The sequence below is a fragment of the Chiloscyllium punctatum genome, chromosome 22, assembly GCF_047496795.1.
Source record: "Chiloscyllium punctatum isolate Juve2018m chromosome 22, sChiPun1.3, whole genome shotgun sequence".
NCBI lineage: Eukaryota > Metazoa > Chordata > Chondrichthyes > Orectolobiformes > Hemiscylliidae > Chiloscyllium > Chiloscyllium punctatum.
In genome coordinates, this window is record NC_092760.1 from 79489825 (window position 1) to 79515029 (window position 25205).

Here is a 25205-nt window from a genome sequence, read left to right on the forward strand (position 1 = left end):
GGAGGGAATTCCAGGATTTTTACCCAGTAACAGTGAACAAATAACGATATTTTTCCAAGTCAGGATGGTGAGTGGCTCGGAAGGGAGCTTAAAGGTGATGGTGCTCCTATATACCTGCTGCCCATGTCCGTGTGGATGTTGGTTTGGAAGGTGCTGTGTGAAGATCTTTGGTGAATTTCCGCAGTGCATCTTGTAGATAGCACACACTGGTGCTGCAGAGCACCAGCAGAGAGTAAATGCTTGTGGATATGGTGTCAATCAAGTGGACTGCTTTGTCCTGAAGGTGTCAAGCTTCTTGAGTTGTTGGGGCTGCACTCATCTAGGCAAGTGCAGGGAGTTGACTGGATAGGTGAAGAGAGAGCAGAGAGAGAGAGCCGAGAGAGAGAGATATGAAAGAGACAGACAGACCAGGGGATTATTGATAATAGGCCAGAAGAGAAGTTGAATAAGTGATAATGAAAGCTGAGAGTAGGAGTGACTGCTGAAAGCACAGTCATAACACGATCAGGGTGGGTAAAAAATATAGGATAGTGAAGAAGGCGTTTGGTATGCTTTGTTTTATTGGTCAGAATATTGAGTAAAGGAGCTGGGAGGTCGTATTGCGTCTGTACAGGACATTGGTTAGGCCACTGTTGGAATATTGCATGCAGTTCTGGTCTCCTTCCTATCGGAAAGGTGTTGTGGACCTTGAAAGGGTTCAGAAATGATTTACAAGGATGTTGCCAGGGTTGGAGAATTTGAGCTATAGGGAGAGGCTGAACATGCTGGGGCTGTTTTCCCTGGAATCAGGCTCAAAAGTTATTCAACTTGATGTCGAGCCCAATGGATTGTAGGTTTGCACAAACATAAAGAACAGTAGCTCATTTTCTGCTTGGGGACCCCTTGCTTAGGTTTCATCAACAATTTCTGTTTTTGTTTCAGATAGAGTCAGAGCTTTCTAGCTAGGAAACACACCCTTCAGTCTAACCCGTCCATGCCGATCAGATATCCCAACCCAATCTAGTCCAACCTGCCAGCACCTGGCCCATATCCCTCCAAACCCTTCCTATTCATATACCCATCCAAATGCCTTTTAAATGCGGCTATTGTACCAGCCTCCACCACTTCCTCTGGGAGTTCATTCCACACATGTACCACCCTCTGTGTGAAAACGTTGCCCCTTAGGTCTCTTTTATACCTTTCCACTCTCACCCTAAACCTATGCCCTCTAGTTCTGGATTCCCCTACCCCAGGGAAAAGACTTTGCCTATTTACCCTATCCATGCCCCTCATAATTTTGTAAACCCTCAGCCTCTGACATTCCAGGGAAAACAGCCCCAGCTTGTTCAGCCTCTCCCTATAGCTCAAATCCTCCAACCCTGGCAACATCCTTGTGAATCTTTTCTGAACCCTTTCAAGCTTCACAACATCTTTCCGATAGGAAGGAGACCAGAACTGCATGCAACATGGACACTCTGGAGGCAGGAAGCATGTCTCTGCTGATGGGCGAGTCCCGAACCAGAGGACACAGTTTAAAAATAAGGGGTAGGCCACTCAGAACAGAGTTGAGGAGAAACTTCTTCACCCAGACAGTGGTGGGTGTATGGAATGCTCTGCCCCAGAAGGCTGTGGAGGCTAAGTCTCTGGATACTTTCAAGAGAGTTGGACAGAGCTCTTAAGGATAGTGGAATCAAGGGTTATGGGGATAAAGCAGGAACAGGATACTGATTGAGGATGATCAGCCATGATCATAATGAATGGTGATGCTGGCTTGAAGGGCAGAATGGCCTACTCCTGCACCTATTGTCTATTGTCATAATATTCCAACAGTGGTCTAACCAATGTCCTGTACAGCCGCAACATGTCCTCCCAACTTCTGTACTCAATACTCTGACCGATAAAGGAAAGCATACCAAACGCCTTCTTCACTATCCTATCTACCTGCGACTCCACTTTTAAGGAACTATGAACCTGCACTCCAAGGTCTCTTTGTTCAGCAACACTCCCTCAGACCTTACCACTAAGGTACATAAGTCCTGCTAAGATTTTACCAAGATCTCCAACATCCACAGTTCTTTGTTTCATAAAAGTAATTTTCTATTGCTGGTACAAATAGCTTATGTATATACATTTTGCTGGAGAAAGGAATCTAGTAAAATTCCAGTACACTGCATACCTTTTCCAATCCAGTACTTCTGAAAACGGGAGGATGTAAGAATCGCCAACAATTACAGGAACGCAGCCTGCTTGAAGGACATCACTTAGGATAGCTTGCCCAAGGCGTGCTCCACGCAATACAATACAAAACATGGCTTCCTGAGACCAAAGAGAAATAACCCATCAATTGGACATATCTTTAGGGCATGTGGGTATACAAAGGTATAAACTTTGCATACATTCCATAAATAATACAACTAGAGAAATGGGAGAAACCTGGAAAATTCAAAGTAAAAATCAAACACAGAAATAACGGGAGACTGTTCTACTCTTTCTTTCGGCTCACCTTTTGCAAGAGATGAATTATCCACCAAGGCTGTATTCTACGCAATTTCCAATCTTCTCCGCTCACTAATCTCCCTGTCTCTAAAATGTCTTCTTAAAACCTATCTTTCTGACAAAGGTTTTGGTCACATCTCTTAGTTTCTCCCATCACCAGTTCAGCATCTGTTCATTCCCTCAATAGTTCTGTAATTACATATTTTTACCTATATTAAATACTGCTGTATAAGTGAAAATGAAAATGAAACAGTTATTTATCTACATTTGTATTGACAGACTGAAGTGGAGATGTATATTGAAACTAAAGTTGGGGATAAAACTAAATATACAGCAACTTGGAATGAATCCAAGTGAATAACTTACACAAAAAGAATCATATGATAGACCATTGCACCAAAGTTTAAAGAGTTCATATTAGCTATCTAAGCATAGAGATGAAAGAAAACCCTGAAAATAATAGGAGGTTCAATTTGGAAGTAACTCTATTACTGCATGTTATGCTTAGATAGTACTACAGAAATAGAATTATTTGAAACCAAGATGTAGAATTTGTCAAAAAACGAACAGTTGACTACAGACAAGTGAAGAAGGAAAGCTATTGGATGGAAGACCACAGTCTTGTCAGTATTGATAGCATTTCATGTCCAAACCTCAACTTTTAATTATAAAAAAGGACGCATCTAAACAAGCCTTTGCAACCTTGACAATTCCCAAGGTGCTTCACAATCGAGGAAATGCAATTAGCACACAGCAAGCCTCAAAAACAGATGACCAGATAATTATATTTCATTGATGGTGATTAGAGTCATAGAGTCATAGAGATGTACAGCATGGAAACAGACCCTTCAGTCCAACCTGTCCATGCCGACCAGATATCCCAACCCATTCTAGTCCAACCTGCCAGCACCCGGCCTATATTCCTCCAAACCCTTCCTATTCATATACCCATCCAAATGCCTCTTAAATGTTGCAATTGTATCAGCCTCCACCACATCCTATGGCAGCTCATTCCATACATGTACCACCCTCTGCGTGAAAATGTTGCCCCTTAGGTCTATTTTATATCTTTCCACTCTCACCCTAAACTTATGCCCTCTAGTTCCAGACTCCCTGACCCCAGGGAAAAGACTTTGTCTATGTATTCTATCCATGCCCCTCATAATTTTGTAAACCTCTCTAAGGTCACCCCTCAGCCTCCAACGCTCCAGGGAAAACAGCCCCAGCCTGTTCAGCCTCTCCCTATAGCTCAAATTCTCCAACCCTGGCAACATCCTTGTAAATCATTTCTGAACCCTTTCAAGGTCCACAACATCTTTCCGATAGGAAGGAGACCAGAATTGCATGCAATATTGGTCTAACCAATGTCCTGTACAGACGCAATACGACCTCCCAGCTCCTGTACTCAATACTCTGACCAATAAAAGAAAGCATACCAAATGCCTTCCTCACTACCCTATCTACCTGCGGCTCCATTTTCAAGGAGCTATGAACCTGCACTCCAAGGTCTCTTTGTTTAGCAACGCTCCCTAGGACCTTACCATTAAGCGTATAAGTCCTGCTGAGATTTGCTTTACCAAAACGCAGCACCTTGCATTTACCTGAATTAAACTCCATCTGCCACTTCTCAGCCCTTTGGTTCATCTGGTCCAGATACTGTTGTAATCTGAGGTAACCCTCTTCGCTGTCCACTACACCTCCAATTTTGGTGTCATCTGCAAACTTACTAACTGTACCTCTTATGCTCGCATCCAAACCATTTATATAAATGATAAAAAGTAGAGGACCCAACACCGATCCTTGTGGCACCCTCCACCACCACCCTCTGTCTTCTACCTTTGAACCAGTTCTGTATCCAAATGGCTAGTTCTCCCTGTATTCCATGAGATCTAACCTTGCTAATCAATCTCCCATGGGGAACCTTTTCAAACGCCTTACTGAAGTCCATATAGATCACATCTACTGCTCTGCCCTCATCAATCTTCTTTGTTACTTCTTCAAAAAACTCAATCAAGTTTGTGAGACATGATTTCCCACACACAAAGCCATGTTGACGATCCCAATTCGATTATCTGAATTTCAGATTATCCGGACAAGATCACATGGTTCCAATGCTTAGCTAAATTTTAGAGGCTTAGTGAGGGAATTCTAAATATCTCAGCTAGTTATTGTAGCTATAATTTGCAACATTCCAATGTAAAAATGTGATTAAAAAATTATAGTTATATCCATTTTTTATTGAGAAAATTTATAAGACAAATCAGATGTCATACACGATAAATGAGCTAACTAGATTTTCTAAAAACTAGGAAAAGTACTTGAACAGTTAGGTAATTACCAACCGTAAGCATACGCATCTGCTCCAGTCAAAATAAATCATTTTTTCCAAGCCACACGAGTATATATCATTACTGTAAAATTTATAGACTGTTATAAATCATATGCATAAGAGCACATGTGAGAAGCACTGTATACCAGGGACTGCTATAAAGTGAACACTGTTTTTTTGTACCTTTAGGAACTAAGTTATACAATTATATGTTGCTTCGACTGTGTACCTGAAAATCTAATTTCTCCACTTTTTTTCACTTACCCATAGGTTGTGGATGATATTGGTTGGACCAGTAATTTTTGCCCATTGCAAGTTGCTCATGAAGGTGATAGATGGTGAGCTACCCAATTGAACTGAAGTCCATTGTTGCCAGTAGACCCACAATGCTGTTTGGGAGGGAATTCCAGTTACAAACTATATCCTTGCTATATAATTCAAATAATTTTTAAAAATTCTTTCATTGGATATGTGCACTTCTGGCAAGTCTATCTTTTATTTCCTATTCCTAACTGCCCTTGAACTCAGTAGTTTTCCCATTTCAGAGGGAAGATCAACCATATTACTGTGGATTAGATTACATTACATTACAGTGTGGAAACAGGCCCTTCGGCCCAACAAGTCCACACCGACCCACCCATACCCCTACATTTACCCCTTACCTAACACTACGGGCAATTTAGCAGGGCCAATTCACCTGACCTGCACATCTTTGGACTGTGGGAGGACACCAGAGCACCCGGAGGAAACCCACGCAGACACGGGGAGAACATGCAAACTCCACACAGTCAGTCGCCTGAGGCGGGAATTGAACCCGGGTCTCAGCCGCTGTGAAGGCAAGGGTGGCAGATTCCCTCGTCTAATGGACAATAGTGAACCAGGTGGGTTTTACAATCACTCGTACTTCCATGTCACCAATAATTGAGACTAACTATATTCCAGTTTTAGTGATTGTGTTTGGAAAGTTCCAACAACTGCTGCAGTCAGAATCAAACCTGTGTTCCCTTTGGATTACTAGTCTTACGTTATGACCACTACATCACCACCCCTCTGAAACCAGATCTATGTCTGACCAAGGAATGATGGCAGATTTCATTTTCTGAAGGACATTAGTGACCAAGATGATCACAGGATGATTAAACTCTTAGTTCAACTGAAATTCAAAAAAAGGATTTGCAATGTCTTAGGTCTATTACTTCCACTCATATATGAATTAATTGGGTTACTGGTCAAATAAATCAACTGACCCATGATCCATCTAAAGATTAAATTCTTGAACTGATACTGTATAATCAAGGCCACTAGCTGGATGATGCCAAGAAATTAATTGCTGCAAAAACTGCATTAATAAAATGCTTCCATAGACACTTCTACAAGATGTCATTTTGGACAACCACTGTTCTGAAGAATATGAGGTTGTTCTCGTGAGGAACAGTACCTTTAGCATCCGACAGCAAAGTGAAACCAGCTAAAGCAACACAGACATGACTTCTTTATGAACATCATTGACTGGAACTGAGCTGCACAAAGTCACCTGTCACTGACTACAAATAGATGGAAGCTTGCTCCCTTATCTAATTAAGACCATTTTTAATGTTAAAATGGGCACAATGAAAGGATAATTATTGTTCTAATTATAGGGTTAGAGCATTGTATGGCACTAAGGATGGGTAGTCTCTGTACATTCATGTTTGTAGTTGCAGCTAATACAACTCCTTAACATAGCTGAGGATAAACAGTGAAAATATATTTACAAACGAAGATTGACAATCAAGTGTCACTTGTGCCACATACGGTTGTCTACTTCCATTTTCCCTCCCACTACATCTTGGTGCAGTCCTGTTTTGGCTGCTGGGATGGAGACAGCTTATCCTATAGTGGATAGTACTATTGGCCTCGGGGTTTTGGATGGTCAACTCTTGGGGCACCTGTGGCTACAGGGTCTACATGCGCAAAGTACATGACCAGATCCAGGTAATCCTCCTTGCTTTAAATTACCACAGGGTTGAGAGTAATGACTGGAGTGGGGTGGAGGGTCCTGACCAGAGACTTCTGGGACTTATATATGATACCTCCTTCAGCTAGATGCCTACTGGCACCAAGCTCTCTCTTTGTGAGTGACACTTGGAAAGATGTCAAGCGTGATGAGGCAGAGAAAAGATGGTGGCACTTGCCCTTATGCAGTGTAGGAAGTCATTAACCTAAGTCAAGGAGCCCTAGAAAAACTGGAATCAGAGACAAATTCTTTGCTGGTTGGAGTCATACAGAGTAGAGAGGAAAATGGTTGTAGTTGTTGGAGGTTAGTCAACTCAGCTCCAGGACATTTCTGCAAGTGTTCCTCAGGGTAGTGTCCTCAGTCCAACCATCTTCAGCCGCTTCATCAATGACTTCCCCTCCATCATAAGAACATAAGTGCAGATGTTCGCCAATCATTGCATAATATTCAACACCATGTGCGACTCCTCAGATGCTGAAGCAGTCAGTGTTCAAATGCAACAAGACCTAGACAATATCTGGCTTGGGTTGACAAATGGAAAGTAACATTCACACCACACAAATGCCAAGCAATGGGTCAGCTCCAATAAGAGACAATTCATTCACACCACACAAATTCCAACCAATGATCAGCTTCAATAAGAGACAATCTAACCACTATCCCTTCATATTTAATGGTGTTACCATCACTGAATACCTTATTATCAACATTTTGGGTGTTACCATTGACCAGAAACTCAACTGGACTCGCTATACAAATACTGTGTCTACAAGAGCAAAGCAGAAGCTGGCAATACTGCAGTAATTAACTCACCCACAGACTCCCTAAAACTGTCTACAATACACAAGTCAGGAGTGTGAAGGAATACTCCCAATTGCCTGGATGGGTGCAGCTCCAACAACACCAAAGCATAACACCATCCAGGACAAAGCAGCAAGCTTATTTGGTACCATATCCAGAAACATCCACTCCTGCTACTTACAGAGCACTGATGGTAGAAATGCGTACTATCTACAAGATGCACTGCAGAATTTCACCAAAGATCCTTTGACAGCACCTTTCAAGTAGATGACCATATCCATCTAGAAGGGTAAGGGTTGCAGATACATGGGAACTCCATCACCTGCAAGTTCACCTCTAATACAATCACCATCATAACCTGGAAATATATTGCTGTTCCTTCACTGTCCCTGGATCAAAATACTGGAATTCCCTATGGGTCTACTGACAGCAGGTGAACTGCAACAGTTCCAAAAGGCAACTCACCATTACTTTCTCAAGGGTAACTAGGAATCAGACATTAAATGTGCATTCCTCCAGACCATGGATGGCAACCTCAGACCAGGCTGGCAGGGTCTGGTGCTGTATTCTGCTCTGGTGATACTGAGGAAATAGACATCCCTCCTCTGTACTACCTGTCCATCCGGACCTCTTGGCCCCAGTCTACAAAGTGTGGAGCTAAAATCTTTTCATTGCCTCCTCTGGGACTTTTTTCCAACATTGCAATTGTGAAAGGCAGCTCCTGCCTGGCAACACTTCAGCTGTTTATGGCTTCAGTTTAAAAATGGTACTGGTGCAAGGAATCTCTAGAGCTTAGGCAGTGGTAAATGCTTCTGCCTTTGCTCTGAACATGGTAGCATGAGGTGTGGTGCGTAGCCAACGAGGCTAGTGACAGAGACTTGCATGAGACAGCTCGCGAGAGCTGGAAGTACTGCTCCTTGACAAGACCTTCGAGCTCCAATTGCTGGGGGCCTCTTTTAAAAGGCACCCAGATAGTACTTTGAACAAACCAGGATCATAAACTAACTTTTGCTCATCAGTTCCACTTATTCCTTAACATGTGACAAAGCCAGCAAAAAGCAACACTATGGTTCAGTGATGTCTTCACAGAGGTGCTGCTGATGGGAGTTCATGAATGATAGGAACAGCAAACAGTCCCAAGTTACCAATGTAGCTTGTATGGAGAAAGTGACGGTTCTTAGTGTCCTTGGCAGAAAACTCATACTTAAATAACTTAGCTTTCAAAGCTAGCAAGGACTCAAAATATGTTTATTTTACTTTCCAACTGAAGGTATGGCACAGAATAACATCAGTCTACAAAAACAGATCCTTGGGAAAACAACTGTAGCATGGGTTGTGTCTCTGTGCATGTTTTCATTAAAATGATAGATGTCAATTTCTTGATTTTTTTTTAGACATGCTTGCTTACTCACAACCATCTGGATCTCAGTCTAACCTCTCTTGTAGTCCATGCACTGAATGTATTTCATTACAAATTTCCAAGTGTGTAAAACAACAAAGACTGGAGTGAAGATTTCAAAATCCAGACACACTAAAACCAGAACAGTTCCACTGGGGCTAGTGAAGGAGACTCCAGAAAACTGTTTAGACATACAGTACAGAATTGAGGCGTTCAGCTGAACAAGCCCTTATGCGTGTTTATATTCTAATTAGCCTTATCCCATTCTTCCTCATTCAAATTTACCATCATAACTTTCTATTTCCTCTCCCTTGTATACATGCCTTGGTAAATGTACCTATAATTTTCACTTCAAATATTCCCCGTGGTAGCAAGCTCCACTTGCTCATTCTTCGAATAATTATAAAAACAATTTATGCAATTATGCTGTGAGTGGCCATTTCTGTGTTAAGTATATATAAACGTGTGACAGAGTCACCAAAGTTCCACATGAAGGGTGATGATTTAGATAAGGTGGCATAAAATTATGCTATAAATGGTCTGAGTATCACCAGATTGAAACACAAACAAGCAAATGTGAATCAAAATGAAGACTTGAAACATAGAATTCTATTTCAGAGATATAATTCCTCTGCATGACTACATGCTATTCTAAGAGTCATCTTGCTGGTCTCACGTTTTATTTAAGAGAGTGAAACAATGATTAAAACTCTATTTTATGGACTAATGAAGAACAATATTGAGAGATCAACCTAGGTCAAGAAATCTAATTAATGCATACTCAGTATAGGAAATGTCTATTTTAAGTTCTATTTCAATAACAACAAATGGCAAAATTTCTTTTGCATCACATGAAGTCTATATTTCATTGCAGATGAATGAGTGGTGGGGAAGGAGAGGACAAAAGATGTCGCCACTGATTTTAGAGAGTGTCTCATGTCCTTTGGGCAGATACAATTGGGATATTTCATTGATGAATCATGTAGATCACCTCTTAATAGTTAAGACATTAAAAAGTTAATGGAAGATGAAACTACTAGTTCAAATGAAGGGCACCAAATATAAATAGTACTTGGAATGTAAGGTTATATGACGAAAAGGTTTTCTAAGTACCATCATAAATCTAGAGACTAAAGGATATATTTCTCCTAACAGCTGGTGCCTCCCTGCATCCCCCCACCCCCCCATCTCCCACATAAGGAGAAGTGAAATAATGATGAAATTTGTGTATGTATTTTGTCTAAAGTACGCTTTGAAATCCACATGTAGAAGAGTACCTTTGGGATTGCACATATGCAGAGATACTCCTTATCTAGACACCAAATTGAAAATCTTTTCCATCTGTGTTATAAAAATACTGAGACAACAGATTTTTGAAAGGTTTAACATTGCAAGTTTCTTCTGTAACCATGGCAACCTGGTCAGCCCCTTTCATATACCATGCCACCAGATGAAATTTGCATTTCGCAGGCTGCAAAATTCCTCCTCCTCCCCTATTTATTTGCCACTAAAATAGAGGAACAATTAGTATAGATACAAAGCATCTACATATCTAATAATAAAAGTGAAAGAAACGCCATTGAACTATATTTCATCTTCAAATTCTGGTATGTTAATGTATTGACTTCTTGCTCTGCAAAATACTTTGGATTTTCCAGAGGGTTAAGAGAACATATTGCTACCGAATAACGTTGCTCCTTACTCAGTTTTATTCTATTTTAAAAATTAGTTTTAATCATTACTTCTTACTTTTTACAACAGCTGTTGCCCTGTTCTTTTTCTCTTCGTGCCATTGTTTTATAACATCATTGAAATAATTCTAAAATTTTAGACTCAAAAGCCAAAATAACTTTTTCCTATATATATTATATATATAAAACTTCAATAGCCTACAAGCTTAATAATTTTCTTCATAAAAATTGAAACATAACACTGCTGTCAGAACATCTTGGCTCACATGGTAACATTCCTGTCTGATTTGAGAATCAAGGGTCTCTCTCTGACCCAAACACACATTCTAAAATGACTTGTACTCAATTTGAAGGAGTGCTGTATTATAGAAGATGTCACCCTTCAGCTCAGGCTGAAAATCAAGGCTCATCTGCCATCTGACTGATTCGAACATATGGTGAAGATCCCATTGGACTAAGCACGTAAAGACAACCATATTGACTGTAGCAGTCCAAGAAGGTGGTTCATCACACCTTTTTAAGGTAATTAGGGATGAGAAGTAAATACTGGCTTCTGCATCCCACAAAACAAAATATCAAAAAAGCAGCATGAAATTTTCTTGGAGTTCTAGCTAACACCCTTCCTTCAAAGAAGGAATTTCAAAGTAACTAAAAGATGCAACATAAAGCACCTTAATTTTGAAAATAAAACAAGAAACTCAACTTATGAATCTTTTCAAGAATCAATTATGAAGTTACATCTAAATTAATCTAAGATCCAATAGCCTTTTATATAAAGCTTATATTAGATATAAAAATCAATGACAGTGGATGATGTACTTATCCTAAAGGTTAGACAATTAGTTACGTAACTAGGTGAAAGTGAGGACTACAGATGCGGAGAGTCAGAGGCGAAAAGTGTGGTGCTGGAAAAAACATAGCAGGTCAGATAGCATCCGATGAGCTGAAGAGTCGACAATTAGGGCATAACCTCTTCATCAGAAATGTGGAAGGGGAAAGGCTGCGAGGTAAATGGGGTGAGGGTGAGGGTGGGGAAGGTAGATGGGATGGCGATAGGGCGGATGCAGGTAGGACGTAATTGCATTAGATCAGTGGGGAAGGTGACGTGGATGGGTGGGAAAGAAGATGGACAGGTAGGTCAGGTCAAGAGGACAGTGCTGAGTTAGTGGGTTGAATCTGGGATGAGATGAAGACGGGTGGGGAGATTTTGAAACTGATGAAGTCAATGTTGATGTTGTGTGGTTGTAAGATCCCGAGGCGGAAGATGAGTGTTCTTCCTCTAGTTGGTGGGTGGCTTTGATTTGGCGGTGGTGGCGGCCCAGGATTTGTACGCCCTTGGGGCAGTGTGAGGGCGAACTAAAGTGCTTGGCCACAGGACAATGAGGTTGTTTGGTGCATGTGGACCAGAGATTGTCCCTGAACACCTCCCCATCCACCTCCCTTAACATTCAGTAGCAATGCCATTGCTGAAGCCTCCACGATCAACATCTTGGAGGGGACTGCCAGAGAACAGAAACTTAAATGGACCAGATATACAAATGCTACGGCTATAATACAAATCAGTATTTGATAACTGTAGTGAGCAGCTCACTTCCTGCCATCTAAAAGTCTGTGTGCCACCCACAAAGCACAAGTCAAGTGTGATGGTGTTGAGCTTAAAAAAAGTGCTGTGGATCTGCACTCATTCAGTATGTGGACAGTATTCCATTACACTCTGACTCATGCTTTGTAGATGTCACACAAACTTTGATAGGATTACTGTCAGGTAGCTATATTGAAGGTAATCAGAAGCTCTGAGTGCATACATTTAGATGATGTAGAAAGTCAGGAATAGAGGGTGAACTAATAATGATTCATAAATGAGTCAAGATGACAGTCAGAAACCAGAAGGGAAAGTGTTGCTGGGGTTGCTCTAGTCATCGAAAAACCAAAAGTGAACTTTGGTAAACTCAATCCCATTCAGCTGCAAAATTTATACAAACAGAGGAGAAGTGAAATAGAGGACTGTAAATGGGTGGACATCTGCTGGAGTGAAGTCACAGAAGGAATCAGTTCAGGAAAATTCTGAAGTCTGAATTTACCCATCTCCATAACTGCAATTCACATAAAACAGGGGCACAGAAAGTAATCCATTAAAAGCACGCTGTGAAGCCAAATTGAAGTTATCCCAAGCATAGGCATCTTAATGGGAAACAATAATTACAGGTTTAGCCAATGTTAATTTCCAATCGTGACAGAAATCACAAATTATATGTTGGTTCTCTGGTGCCAGGGAAAGCAACAGAACAAGTGCAAAAACTTGTTGGTAAGGGGCCTTAGGGGTGAAACCAGTCAGAAGTGGTGCCTCATACTGGAATCAGTGGGTTTGTTGTATTACAGCAGAGGATTAAAGTGGTAGGATTTAGTCTGATGGACAAGATTTCAAGGATAATATTCACAGAATTGCTCACATCATTGAAGCTGACTCCTCCACCAGCAATATTTGGAGGGATTGCCAGTGAACAGAAATTTAAAAATGGACCAGACACACAAATGTGGCTGCAAGTGCAGGTCACAATCTGGGAATTCTGTAGAGTAACTCACTCCTGGTTCCTAAAAATCTATATACCATCCACAAAGCAATTAATCAGAATGTGATGGTGACTCACATATTGGACTGGAGGAGCATAAGCATGTAAATACATCAAGGCACAACTTGTGAAGCAATATAGAAGAATGCGTTTTAAACTCCGTGCAAAATGAAGTAGAGTAACCGGATTTAAAAATGGACCTCACCCAAATTTCCTGGCAACAAGCATTACAAATGAATAGGGAAGATTTCAATTAGTATGGTGGTATTTTTGCAATTCACTCATCTGGTGTAGTTTTTGTTGAGTCAGCACTTATTGCCTGTTGCCCACAAGAAATGAACAAATGTAGGCCAACTGACTTAATGTTCATATCCAGTATTTTCAGTTCTGTTTTGTTTTCTGCCAAGAATTTGGACAGTCAACCAACTCTCATCTTCTCAGGCTGTTAGTACAACAGCTAGAACAGGTGACAGTTCCAAATAAACATAATTCCCACAAACACTGGATGTCTTCCCAAAGTGACAAAAATTATAAGAGCCAGGAAAAGCCATTGATTCCATAATAATATGACTGATAAGTGACCTCATGCATTTCATAACTCTTGACTCCCTTGATGATCAAAAATCTGTGAAACCTAGCTCCAAATGTACTCACTGACCCAGGCTCCATTGCTCACTACTGCACAGAATTCCAAAGATTACGGCATCAAAGAAGAAAGTTAGCCCCATCACATTTGATAATGGGAACCCCTTTATTCCTAAGCTGCTCAATAGTTCTAGATTCTTCAACTAGGAGAAACATCCTGGCAGCATCTACCTTGTCAAGGCTTATATGTTATATGTTCCAATAAGACCACATCTTATTCTTCTAAATGTCAATGATCAGAGACCCAGTGTGTTCAACCTCCTCTTATAAGGCAATTTCCTCATCCCAACTCAATATGCATTTCTCTTGTATAGTAACGTTTTAAGTAGCAGCATACTGAATGCCTTTTAAAAGTCCAAATGCATTACATTTATTGGCTCCCCTTTATTCACCCTATTTGTTACAGATATTTTAATTTAACTTGTTCAGAAATGTTACGACAGACATTAGAAGCATATGGAACTTGACACTTAGCTTCCTGGCTTAGAGATAGGACACTAGCACTGCACGATAAAACCCCTTTCCCCATTCGTTATACCCTCAAAGAATGTTAATAACTTTTTCAAACACCATTGCCCTTTAAAAACAATAATTTTCTAAATGTGTTGCTGTGACCTAATAATAATGGGGGTATTGTCTCAGGACAATAGGTCATTCAAACAAGGTGAGACAAGGAGAAATTTCCTATAGATTTTTGGAATTCTGTACCCCATTAAGTTGTGGATGCTAAATCAAGGTGAGCCATCATCTTAGTGAATAAAGAAGAAAGCTCAACGGACTACAAAGCCTACTTCCATTCTTATTTATATAAAGCAAAGAATGTGGATGCTAGAGAACTGAGAACTCGAAACCGAGCTAAAGAATGAAACAGAACTTGGGGACCGGACAGATTTGCATTAGCATGAGGTGAAAATGATGAAGAGAGGGGTCAAGTATGTACACATAGTAGCACATGACAACTGAGTGAGCATCCCAGAATCTGGCAAGCATAGCTGACTGAGGAGCACTGTACATCATGGAGATATCTGTAATCCTGTGTGGATTTGAAACAAAAAAGTTGAAAGTTCAATTGGAATCCATGTGGGGTAAGTCTGAGCGCAGACAGCCATTCAGGAATGAGGTGTGGCTGTGGAAGCAGGTTTTAGTCAAACACTAGCAGTGAAAATGAAAGTAATGATGGTGAACAAGAAAGACTCAAATGAGTATCTTGTCAGAGCTTCTTGAAGGTGGGCATATCTGGAGGAGTTGGGGCAGCAACCTAAATACTAAAATAGAATAAAGAACTGCACACGCTGGAAATCTGAAACAAAAACAGAGTTCTGGAGAAACTCAGCAGGTTAGGCAGCATCTCTGGAGAGTAAAGCAGTGAACATCAAGTCCAGTGACCTTTCTTCAGTTCCAACTAAGAATCACTGGACTCAAAAAGCAATTCTTCTGTTATGCTTAACTGGTGAAGTTAAAAAATATCTGCTATTTTCTATACACCAGCATTGCAGCTAATAATAAATCAAAGAACGTAGTCAAATCGATATTGTACAGCATGCCCATAGCATTTGGCAGAGAGCTTTATTCTCATATGTTAAACAGCGGGTATCTTCTGCCATGAAGTACTTATTCCCACGGGTAATTCAATTGTACCTAGCTTAAAGAAACTGGGAGTGATGCCAATATTTGCCAACATAGGCAAAATACTCAAAAATAGTGACTGAAAAACACCAGTAGTTTGCACATATGCCCATTTGTTTCTCCTTTTCCCATCATGGCCTTGCAGTCATGTTCCAAAACGTTATTACAAGATAGTTCAGCTAAAAATAGATGCAGTAGCAACTGGCAAAAACACTACTCCCATCTCAAAACGATAGCTGAAACTCAGTGTTGTACGTAAGCAATATTGTGAATTAACAATAATCATTTAAATGTATTATACCTGTAGAATCTGTGGGTAATCAAAGATTTGATTTTTGTGACAACGTTTTCTTGTAGAAGGTACACCTTCTGACAAATTGGTACATTTGTCTAGGATTAGCAGAGCATCTCCATGTTCTGCTTCTATGGCCTCCAATTCAGTGCGATATTCTGGATGGATAGCAGTTTGTGTTGACAAGATAAAATACGTTCTATATCTGAAAAATATATTAAGAGTATTATTTTTCATAGTTAAAAATATTTGCGAGGTATCTTTGATGTACTGTAAACTTGTTCAACTGATTTCATACTTTGTGTATGTTGGTAAAATCATTTAGAGCAAAAAAGAATCACAAACAAGTGGTTTCTGCCTTTCAGGCCAAAGGGCTGTCAGGAGAATTCTACACTAACAATAACATAGGATCGTATAACAGACCTTTGCTCGGAACGTTTTCTTTACATTATCATACCCCATCCTAGAATTTAACTTCAGCAGAAGGCCTAGTTTTCTTTTGAACAACAGAAATCCATAATGGCATCCTAAACTCATCCTGCATCAAGTCCAATGAATATCTACTTCGCATTACTCAACAGGAACATGTGCAACAGTGTACAGTATATGGCAACAATTTGCTTGATGAGTTTGTTAACAAATGGAGAATTCAAATTAAATTACACTGTAGCAAGTATGAAACTCTTAAATTCTCAGCATTAATTTTCAAACATATTGCAAATTGAAGTTTACTACTTTTACAGTAAGTTTGCAAATGTACTACCTTGAGACAGCTTTTTCTACCTGAATGTAAACAATTGTACGATGAAGTTTGAATAAAATATTCAGTGCTTTATGACGGGAAGAATGGGTTTCTATAATCTGACAGGTCCTTTCAAGTGATCACTACAAGCCAAACCCTCAGGAGTTATTGCTTAAATCTTCATTGCAAAAGCAGTCTTATTTCTTTCAATTACACACAAAGTGAATTGGAACAGTGGAATGTTGCCTGTAAATATTTCCCACGACCAAAGTCATTTTGCTCGGGCAGTGGTGGTGGTGTGGCTCAGTGGTTAGCACTGCTGCCTCACAGCATCAGGGCGACTGTCTGTGTGGAGTTTGCACATTCTCCCCATGTCTACGTGGGTTTCCTCCAGGTGCTCCGGTTTCCTCCCACAGTCCAAAAATGTGCAGATCAGGTGAATTGGCCATGCTAAATTGCCCATTGGGATAGGTGCATCAGTCAGAGGGAAGTGGGTGATTCTTCGGAGGGTCGGTATGGACTGGTTGGGCCAAAGGGCCTGTCCCTACACTATGGGAATCTAATCTAATCTAATCTAAGTCCGCAACATAGATGACTAAACAGTTATCAAGATTGTCCACCATAACTTTAATGCAGTACATTTACAAACTTATAAATAATATTGACAAAATAGGAATGTGAAAAAACATCAGTAATGATGCTGCTGATTCTTACCCAGGTTGCTTCACAGGTAAGTTGACATCTGTTGATAACGGACTAAAAACTGGAATGCTAACATCATAACCCTGTCGATATGTCCATGTGGAAAAGCCTCCACCTGCAAGAAGGGCTCTTAAAAGAAAGACAAGAAAAAGAAAGGCCAATGTTATCTGCAACTCAGACTCTCAAAACATACTGGGTCAGGTAATAAAGAATGGATCATAAACACAGGGAAAATGGAAAAGGATAGTCAGAGCATTATTATGATACATTTTGAAGTATTTCTGAAGGCAGAGCCATTGCCAAAGCAGAGACATCAAGCAAAACGTTGCTTAAAGTACATTACTCAATTTTAGGAACTTGGGTTTCTGGTTTGTAGCTTAGAAATTAAATTAAATATACAGAAATATTCTCTTTTTAGGATTCTAAAAGCATTCCCTTGTATGTTGTAATTTACACTAAACTATCCCTTCACTTATCCTAGAATATGAATTTTTGGGAAGACGATGGACTAGTGTTATTATCGTTGGACTGTTAATCCAGAAACGCAGATAATGTTCTGGGGAGCCGGATGTGAATCCACAGCAGATGGTGGAATTTGAATTCAATTTTTAAAAATCAGGAATTAAGAGACCAATTAATTGCATGAATCCATTGTTGATAGTGAGAAAAACCCATCTGTTTCACTAATGTCCTTTAGGGAAGGAAACTGTCATCCTTTCCTAGTCTTTTCTACATGTGACTCCAGACCACAACAATGTGGTTGACTATTAGCTGTTCTCTGGGCAATTATAGGGATAGGCAATAAACGCTGGCCTAGCCTGTGATACCCTCATTCCGTGAATGAATAAAAACAATTACGAGAATGTCAGCGCTGATGTTTGTGTAATAGTCTGTTATAATCAAATGTCTGATTTATCTTTTTATTTCTAATAGAGTAGATTAAAAATACAACTTTATAAGATTATGCTTAATTTAACACAGTAAAATACTAAAAGAATCACATCAACCCTTTGGTGCAAAAAACAACTTTTGCCTAAATTTCATACATCGTACCACCTCGGTGAATACAAAGTGTAAAATCTTTGAAAACTCTAGTTCTATGAACAGGTGGAGAATATAAGGGACCATGTGCAGACAACTAGAATTAGGTTGGAATGGCACCTGGCAGACACAGGGTCTGTTCCTGTACTGTATTGTTTTATGTAACTGCAATGATTAATTCAGTTGATGTTCTGCAAACAGACTTGACAACATTTTTTCAGTTCCTGCACTAACAGCAAACTTGTCACTGCCTGCTTTTTCATCAGTTTTTGTAAACAAGATTACATCTCACTTTAATAAAGTGCTTTTGAAACATGTGTTAGGCATTACAAAAGCCTGGATCTAGTAGGTGTGGAATGGAATCAGTTTCTGACTGCAAAACACAAGAAAGGTCAGTGCAAAAAATTGTTTGTCTTCCATTAGGACAATGAGTCTGATGGGATTGTTGTCTGGAATTGCTCTCAGGAAAAGCCATGATATAACTCCATACTTGGCACTGTAATTTCCTCCAATTAAATACTGGGAAGATGAAACCATTGTCATAAACTTTGCTCCCTAACCAACTTCACCCCTCTTCCTGGCAACTGGTTTACAGTTGAATTAAATCTCTTGCAAGTTCTGTGCCATATCTGGCCCCAAGACAAACATTCAAACACAAAGCTGCACTCTCACTGAAGTCTGCCTATTTTCATATAGGAATCATTGCTCTTGCCTCAAACTGTCCTCTGCTATATTCTCATCCATGTCTTTTTAACTCCAGGCTTGACTACTTGGCATTTTCTACCCAGCCTCATAAGCTCCACCCTCCGTAAACTTGAGATCATCCAAAATACTGCAGCATGTGATAGTTGTAACTAGCATTTAATTCTATTCACCAATTAACTCCCAATTATATTTGTACCAGTTCAGCAAAGCCTGGGTTTTAACATGCTCAGCCTTGTTTACAAATTCCTCCTTGGCCTCCCCATCTCTGTCCTCCAGTTCAGACCATCCAACAGCCCAGGGTGCCAACTCTGGAATTTCCACTCCAAATCTCTGTATATGGTTTTTCTTTTATAACATACTCACATAACTCATATTTTTGATCAAGTGTTGGTCATCTCTCTGAACTTCTGCTTCTATGGTTCAATGTCATATTTTGTTCCATAGAGAACTTTGAGATGCTTATTTTTAACCTTAAAGAAATGACAGTAAACATGGAATTGTTGGTGGTTGTGAAATGGTCAATACACGAACCACAAAATTGAAGATTCCAATACAATTCAGAGATTATAACCTAACTCAGTCTTTTTTTTTTGGCAAAGTGAAAACTGTGAAACAGGGCCACAGAGAGATAGTGAGGAAAGAGAGTAGCCTGAAACTGATATAGTTGGGAAAAGAAGTCAGTCAAACAATCAGGGCAGGCAGAAAGAAAGCAAAGAACGAGGTAGGAACTGCTTTTATTTCAATACAAGAGGTCGAACAGGTAAGACAGATAAACTGAGGGCTTGGTTGGGAACATGGGGCTGGGATATCATAGCAATTACTGAGATATGGCTCAGGGATGGACAAGACTGGGCCACTTAATGTTCCAGAGTACAGACGCTATAGGAAGGACAGAAAACTGAGCAAGTGAGGAGGGGGAGTGGTGTTTTTTGAAGAAGGATAACATTACTGCTGTCCTTAGGGAGGATAATCTTGGGAGTATGGGTAAGGAAATTATTTGGGTCGTACTAAGAAATAAGAAAGTGAGGATCACCATATTGGGATTGTAATAAGGAGGTCCCAATTGTCTGTGAGAATAATAGGGTGGTTATAGTAGGGGATTTTAATTTTCCAAACAAAGACTAGGACTGCCATAGTATTAAGGGCTTGGATAGAGAGGAATTTGTTAAGTGTGCACAATAAAATTTCTGATTCAGTATGTGGATGTACCTACTAGAGAAGGTGCAAAGCTTTACCTATTCTTGGGAAATAAGGCAGGGCAGGTGAGTGAGGTGTCAGTGGGGGAGCACTTTGGAGCCAGTGACCATAATTCTTTAAAATAGTGATGGAAAAGGATAGACCAGATCAAAAAGGTGAAGTTCAAAATTAGAGAAAGGCTAATTTTGACAGTATTAGACAAAAACTTTCAAAAGTTGTTTGGGGGCAAATACTCGCAGGTGAAGGGTAAGCTGCAAAATGGGAAGTCTTCAAAAATGAGATAACGAGAGTTCAGAGACAGTGTGTTCCTGCCAGCGTGAAGGGCAAGGCTGGTAGGTATATGGAATGCTGGATGACTGGAGAAATTGAGGTTTTGGTTTGGAAAAAGAAGGAAGCATTTGTTAGGTATAGACAGCAGGGATTGAGTGAATCCTTAGAAGAGCATAAAGGCAATAGAAATAAACTTAAGAGGGAAATCAGCAGGGCAGAAAGGGGACACGATAAACCTTTGGCAAATAAGGTTAAGGAGAGTCCAAAGGGATTCTACAAATACACTGAAGGACAAAAGGATACCTAGGGAGAGAACAGGATCCCCCAATGATCAGCAAGGCCACATATGTGTGGAACCGCAGAAAATGGGTGAAATATTAAATGAGTATTTTGTATCAGTGTTTACTATGAATGAAGATATGGAAGATTGAGAAGGTGAGGAAATAAATAGTGACAATCTTAAAAAACGTCCATATTACAGAGAGGAGTAGGTGCTGAACATTTTAATATGTGGAAAAGTAAATAAATTCCTGGGACCTGATCAGGTGTACCCCAGAACTCTGTGGGAAGACAGGGATGTGATTGCTGGGCCCCTTGCTAAGATACTTGTATTATCAATAGTCACAGGTGAGGTGCCAGAAGTTTGGAGGTTGGTTAACTTTGTGCCACTATGTAGGAAAGGTGGTAAGGAAAAGCCAAGAAACTATACACCGGTGAACGTGACATCGGTGGCAAGCAAGTTGTTGGAGGGAATCCTGAGGGACAGGATTTACATGTATTTGGAAAGGCAAGGACGGATTAGGGATAATCAATATGGCTTCGTGTATAGGAAATAGTGTCTCACTAACTTGATTGAGTTTTTTGAAGTAACAAAGAGGATTGATGATGGCTCAGTGGTGGACTTTAGCAAGGCATTCGTCAAGGCTCCTCATGGTAGATTGGTTAATAAGGTTAAACCACACAGAATTGAGGGAGAACTAGCTACAGAGGAACATCAATTATCCGAATGAGATGGGTGGGCACAATTTCGTTTGGATAATTGATTATTCGGTTAATCGATTAAATGCCTTTCCCCTGGGGCTTGGAGTTTTTTTTTTAAGTCTGCTCCCCATTCAAGAGACGAGGCAGCAGCACAATGCCCTCTGCACATCCCTGCCCAACACCACCTCCAGCCCATCCAACACTGCCCCCCTCCCCCAAACCCGTCCCACTGCCAGCCCCCCAAACCCGTCCCACTGCCTGCCCCCCTCAACTCCACCCAACACCGCCCCACACACCATCCAACATTGCCCCCCCTACCCTGTTCAACACTGCCCTTGCCTCCAACCAACACCACTCCCATCCAACATTGCCCCCCGCTCGCCCCCAACCCCACCCAAACCCAACCTCAACTGTCCATAAACCCATCCGACACACTGCCTACCCCCCCCACACCCTGGGCAGCTGGACTGGACATCAACACCAAGATTGCTGCCGCTGCATTTTGGGGGGTGAGTTTCCAAATAACGCACGCGTGCACAACTTTTTGACAGGTTCTACCTTTCCACTTTACAGGACAATGTTGGGCAAATTATCTGGGGAAGGGGGGGTTTTAGGATACACTCCCGTGTACAACTCCTGGAAAAGTGTGGGTGAGGGGGAGGGTGGGTGGTAGGTCATTTGGAGATGGTGCCTGTTTAATCACTGTAAACAAAAGATGTGATCACTGTTGAAAACACGTCTTTAATGTAATGTTTCTATTGGGACCTCAAGATCTCCTTTAGATAATCTGATATTCGGATAATTGAGGTTCCTCTGCATTTGGATACAGAACCGGTGATGAAGGGTTGCTTTTCAGACTGGAGACCTGTAACCAGTGGTGTGCCACAAGGATCAGCGTTGGGTCTACTGCTTTTTGTCATTCATATAAATGATTTGGATGTAAACGTAAGAAGTATGGTTAGTAAGTTTGCAGACGACAGTAAAATTGGAGGTGCAGTGGACAGCGAAGAAAGTTACATCAGAGTACAGTGAGATCTTGATCACTTGGGCCAATGGGACAAGGTGCGGCAGATGGAGTTTAATTTAGCTAAATGTGTGGTGTTCAATTTTGGAAGGCTAAATCAGGGCAGGACTTATACACTTAATGGTAAGGTGCTGGGAAGTGTTTCTGAACAAAGACACCTTGGAGTGCAGATTCATAGTTCCTTGCAAGTAGAGTTGCAGGATAGTGAAGGTGTCATTTGGTATGCTTGCCTTTATTGATCAGTGCATTGAGTATAGGATTTGGGAGTCATGTTACGGCTGTACAGCACATTGGTTAGGCCACTTTTGGAGTCCTGAGTGCAATTCTGGTCTCCTTCCTACTGGAAGGATGCTGTGAAACTAGAAAGGGTTCAGAAAAGATTTACAAGGGTGTTGCCGGGGTCAGATGATTTGAGCTAGAGGGGGAGGCTGAGTAGGCTGGGGCTATTTTCCCTGGAGCATTGGAGGCTGAAGGATGATCCAAAATCATGAGGGGCATGGTTAGGGTAAATAGACAAGGTCTTTTCCCTAGGGTGTGGGAGTCCAAAGCTAGAGGGTATAGGTTTAAGGTGAGAGGGTAAAGATATGAAAGGGAGCTAAGGGGCAATGTTTTCAGCGGAGGGTGGTGCCTGTATGGAATGAGCTGCCAGAGGAAGTGGTGAAGTCTGGTACAATTACAACATTTAAAAGACATTTGGATGGGTATGAATAAGAAGGGTTTAGAGAATTATGGGCCAAATGCTGGCAACTGGGACTAATATAGGATATCTGGTCAGCATAGAAGAGTTGGACCGAAGGGTCTGTTTCTATGATGTATATCTCTATGACTTTATAATGCTTTGACCTAGATCTGTGCTGGTCTGCCTGGTTTGGCTCCTTTATCTTGACTTCATGGTAGTTTTATACAACTGAGCTGCATAATAGCAATTTCAGAGGGCATTTAAGAGTAAACCACATTTGTGTCTGGAGTCACATGCAGGCCAAGCCAGACAGACTAGGCAATAATGGCAGAATTTAATTCCCCAAAGGACACTAGTGAATCAGATGGATATTTACAACAATTGACTATTGTTTCATGCTCATTATACTAGTTTTAATTTCAGATTTATTAATTGAATTCAAAACTCATTTTCAAAGTAAAGCTCTAAGTGAGATAGCATGTGTCTAAGTAACAGTTTACTGCATGAAGAGGTTTCCTTTGTCTGCTCTGCACAGCAACACACTCATACTTATCATATTCATTTTTGCCACATACTTAAATGATTTTAAACCTCATCTCTAAATGTCAGCAGACATTTCATACCAGATGGTTTATGAATAAAATTGTATGGTTTGTAAAAGAATTTGATTGTGTACCTTTTACATAGATCTTTATATTTGCCTTGTGGGTGAAATTCTGGATAACCGGCTGCTAACACGGTCATCTCCATTATTAGTAAAAAGACTCAAAAATCTAATTTTTCCTGAACTTATGTGGTGAAATGAGTCAACTTGCACATAAAACACAACAAGTTTTGAGTCAAGTTTTAGTTTCTTTCTACTTACTAAACATACTACTCAGAGCAGCTAACTGTCAGCTTCCTGCTCCTGAAAACATTTATAATGCTCCAAGATTGACTATATTTAACCCTGAAGGAAAATTCATCAATGCAAACAATCAAAAGCATAATTTTATTATTTCTGTTATAAAATGTAAGATCAGTGAGGTTGTTCCATTATTACTGTCAATATTCCCTCTCACCCTAACTTCTAAACATAGCACTACATCAGGTTTAATGAGAAGTGGGTGTTGCACCTCTTGTTTGATGTTCTCAGCCATGTTGCAGATGGCTTTACATGAACATGCAAATTAAGAGCAGGAGCAGGCTATTCAGGTGCTCAAGCTTGCTCTACCATTTCATAAGATTATGGCTGATCTGATTACGGCTTCAACTAATTTCTTATCCAACCTTTATTATCTTTGTCTCCTTTGTCAGAGATTTAAGTTCAGCATTAAAAGTATTCAGTGTTAAAAGTATTCAATAACCTGCATCTACCATTCCAGAGAATTCCACACAAATGATTCTAAGGCCCCAGGTTAAATAGTGGTCCATTTTTATTAAGCTATGTCTCTTTGTTCTCTCTAGGGGAACATCACCTTCGCATCTATCCTGTCAAGTCTCCTCAGAATCTTGTATATTGCAATACTATGACCTGGCATTCTTCTAAAATCCAATGGATTCAGGCCCAAACTGTCAAACCTTTCCATAAAATAACCCCACTCGTCATCCCTTGCTCAGCTTGGATATGACTGATACAGCTTTTGTGATGGGTGTCGATTTCAGCATTAAATGAAAAATTATTGGTGATTATGGAGTCTAGAAATATGAAGCTATCAACCATCTTTAGCACTGTATCTCAATGTTAACAGATAGTAGCTTGACAACATCCTAAACATGACATTTGTCTTCCTGATGCTGATGCTCAAGCCAATTTCATAGACATAAGTTTATGCAATTGAAATAACTCATACACCAGCTAAACTTCCAGCTAAATTGAATGCAAGATATGTACAGCAGTCGAGTATCATTTGTAATCTTTCTTTCCTTTAAATAGGAAATCTTGATAACGTTCCATCCCCAATAAAGAACAAGTTTTCTTCAATGTTTAACTCAAAAGACCTTAAAGCCATAATTATAGGAGCACAAGAAAGGAGGAATGTTTAATTCCAATACACCCGA

At 40.3% G+C, this 25205-nt stretch overlaps 1 protein-coding gene across 4 annotated transcripts in view; it reads right to left on the reverse strand.

The window, feature by feature from the left end:
- The window catches only part of ext2 (exostosin glycosyltransferase 2), a 200346-nt gene that overhangs the window by 119704 nt on the left and 55437 nt on the right, over positions 1-25205 (reverse strand). For 3 of the 4 annotated variants that reach the window (XM_072592690.1, XM_072592691.1, XM_072592692.1), the window contains 3 exons: positions 17281-17397; positions 15834-16029; positions 2156-2295 (listed from right to left, as the gene is read on the reverse strand). In XM_072592690.1, coding sequence (XP_072448791.1) covers positions 2156-2295; positions 15834-16029; positions 17281-17397 — 453 coding nt within the window. The remainder of the gene's footprint in view (positions 1-2155; positions 2296-15833; positions 16030-17280; positions 17398-25205) is intronic. The other variant, XM_072592693.1, reaches the window with a different exon arrangement.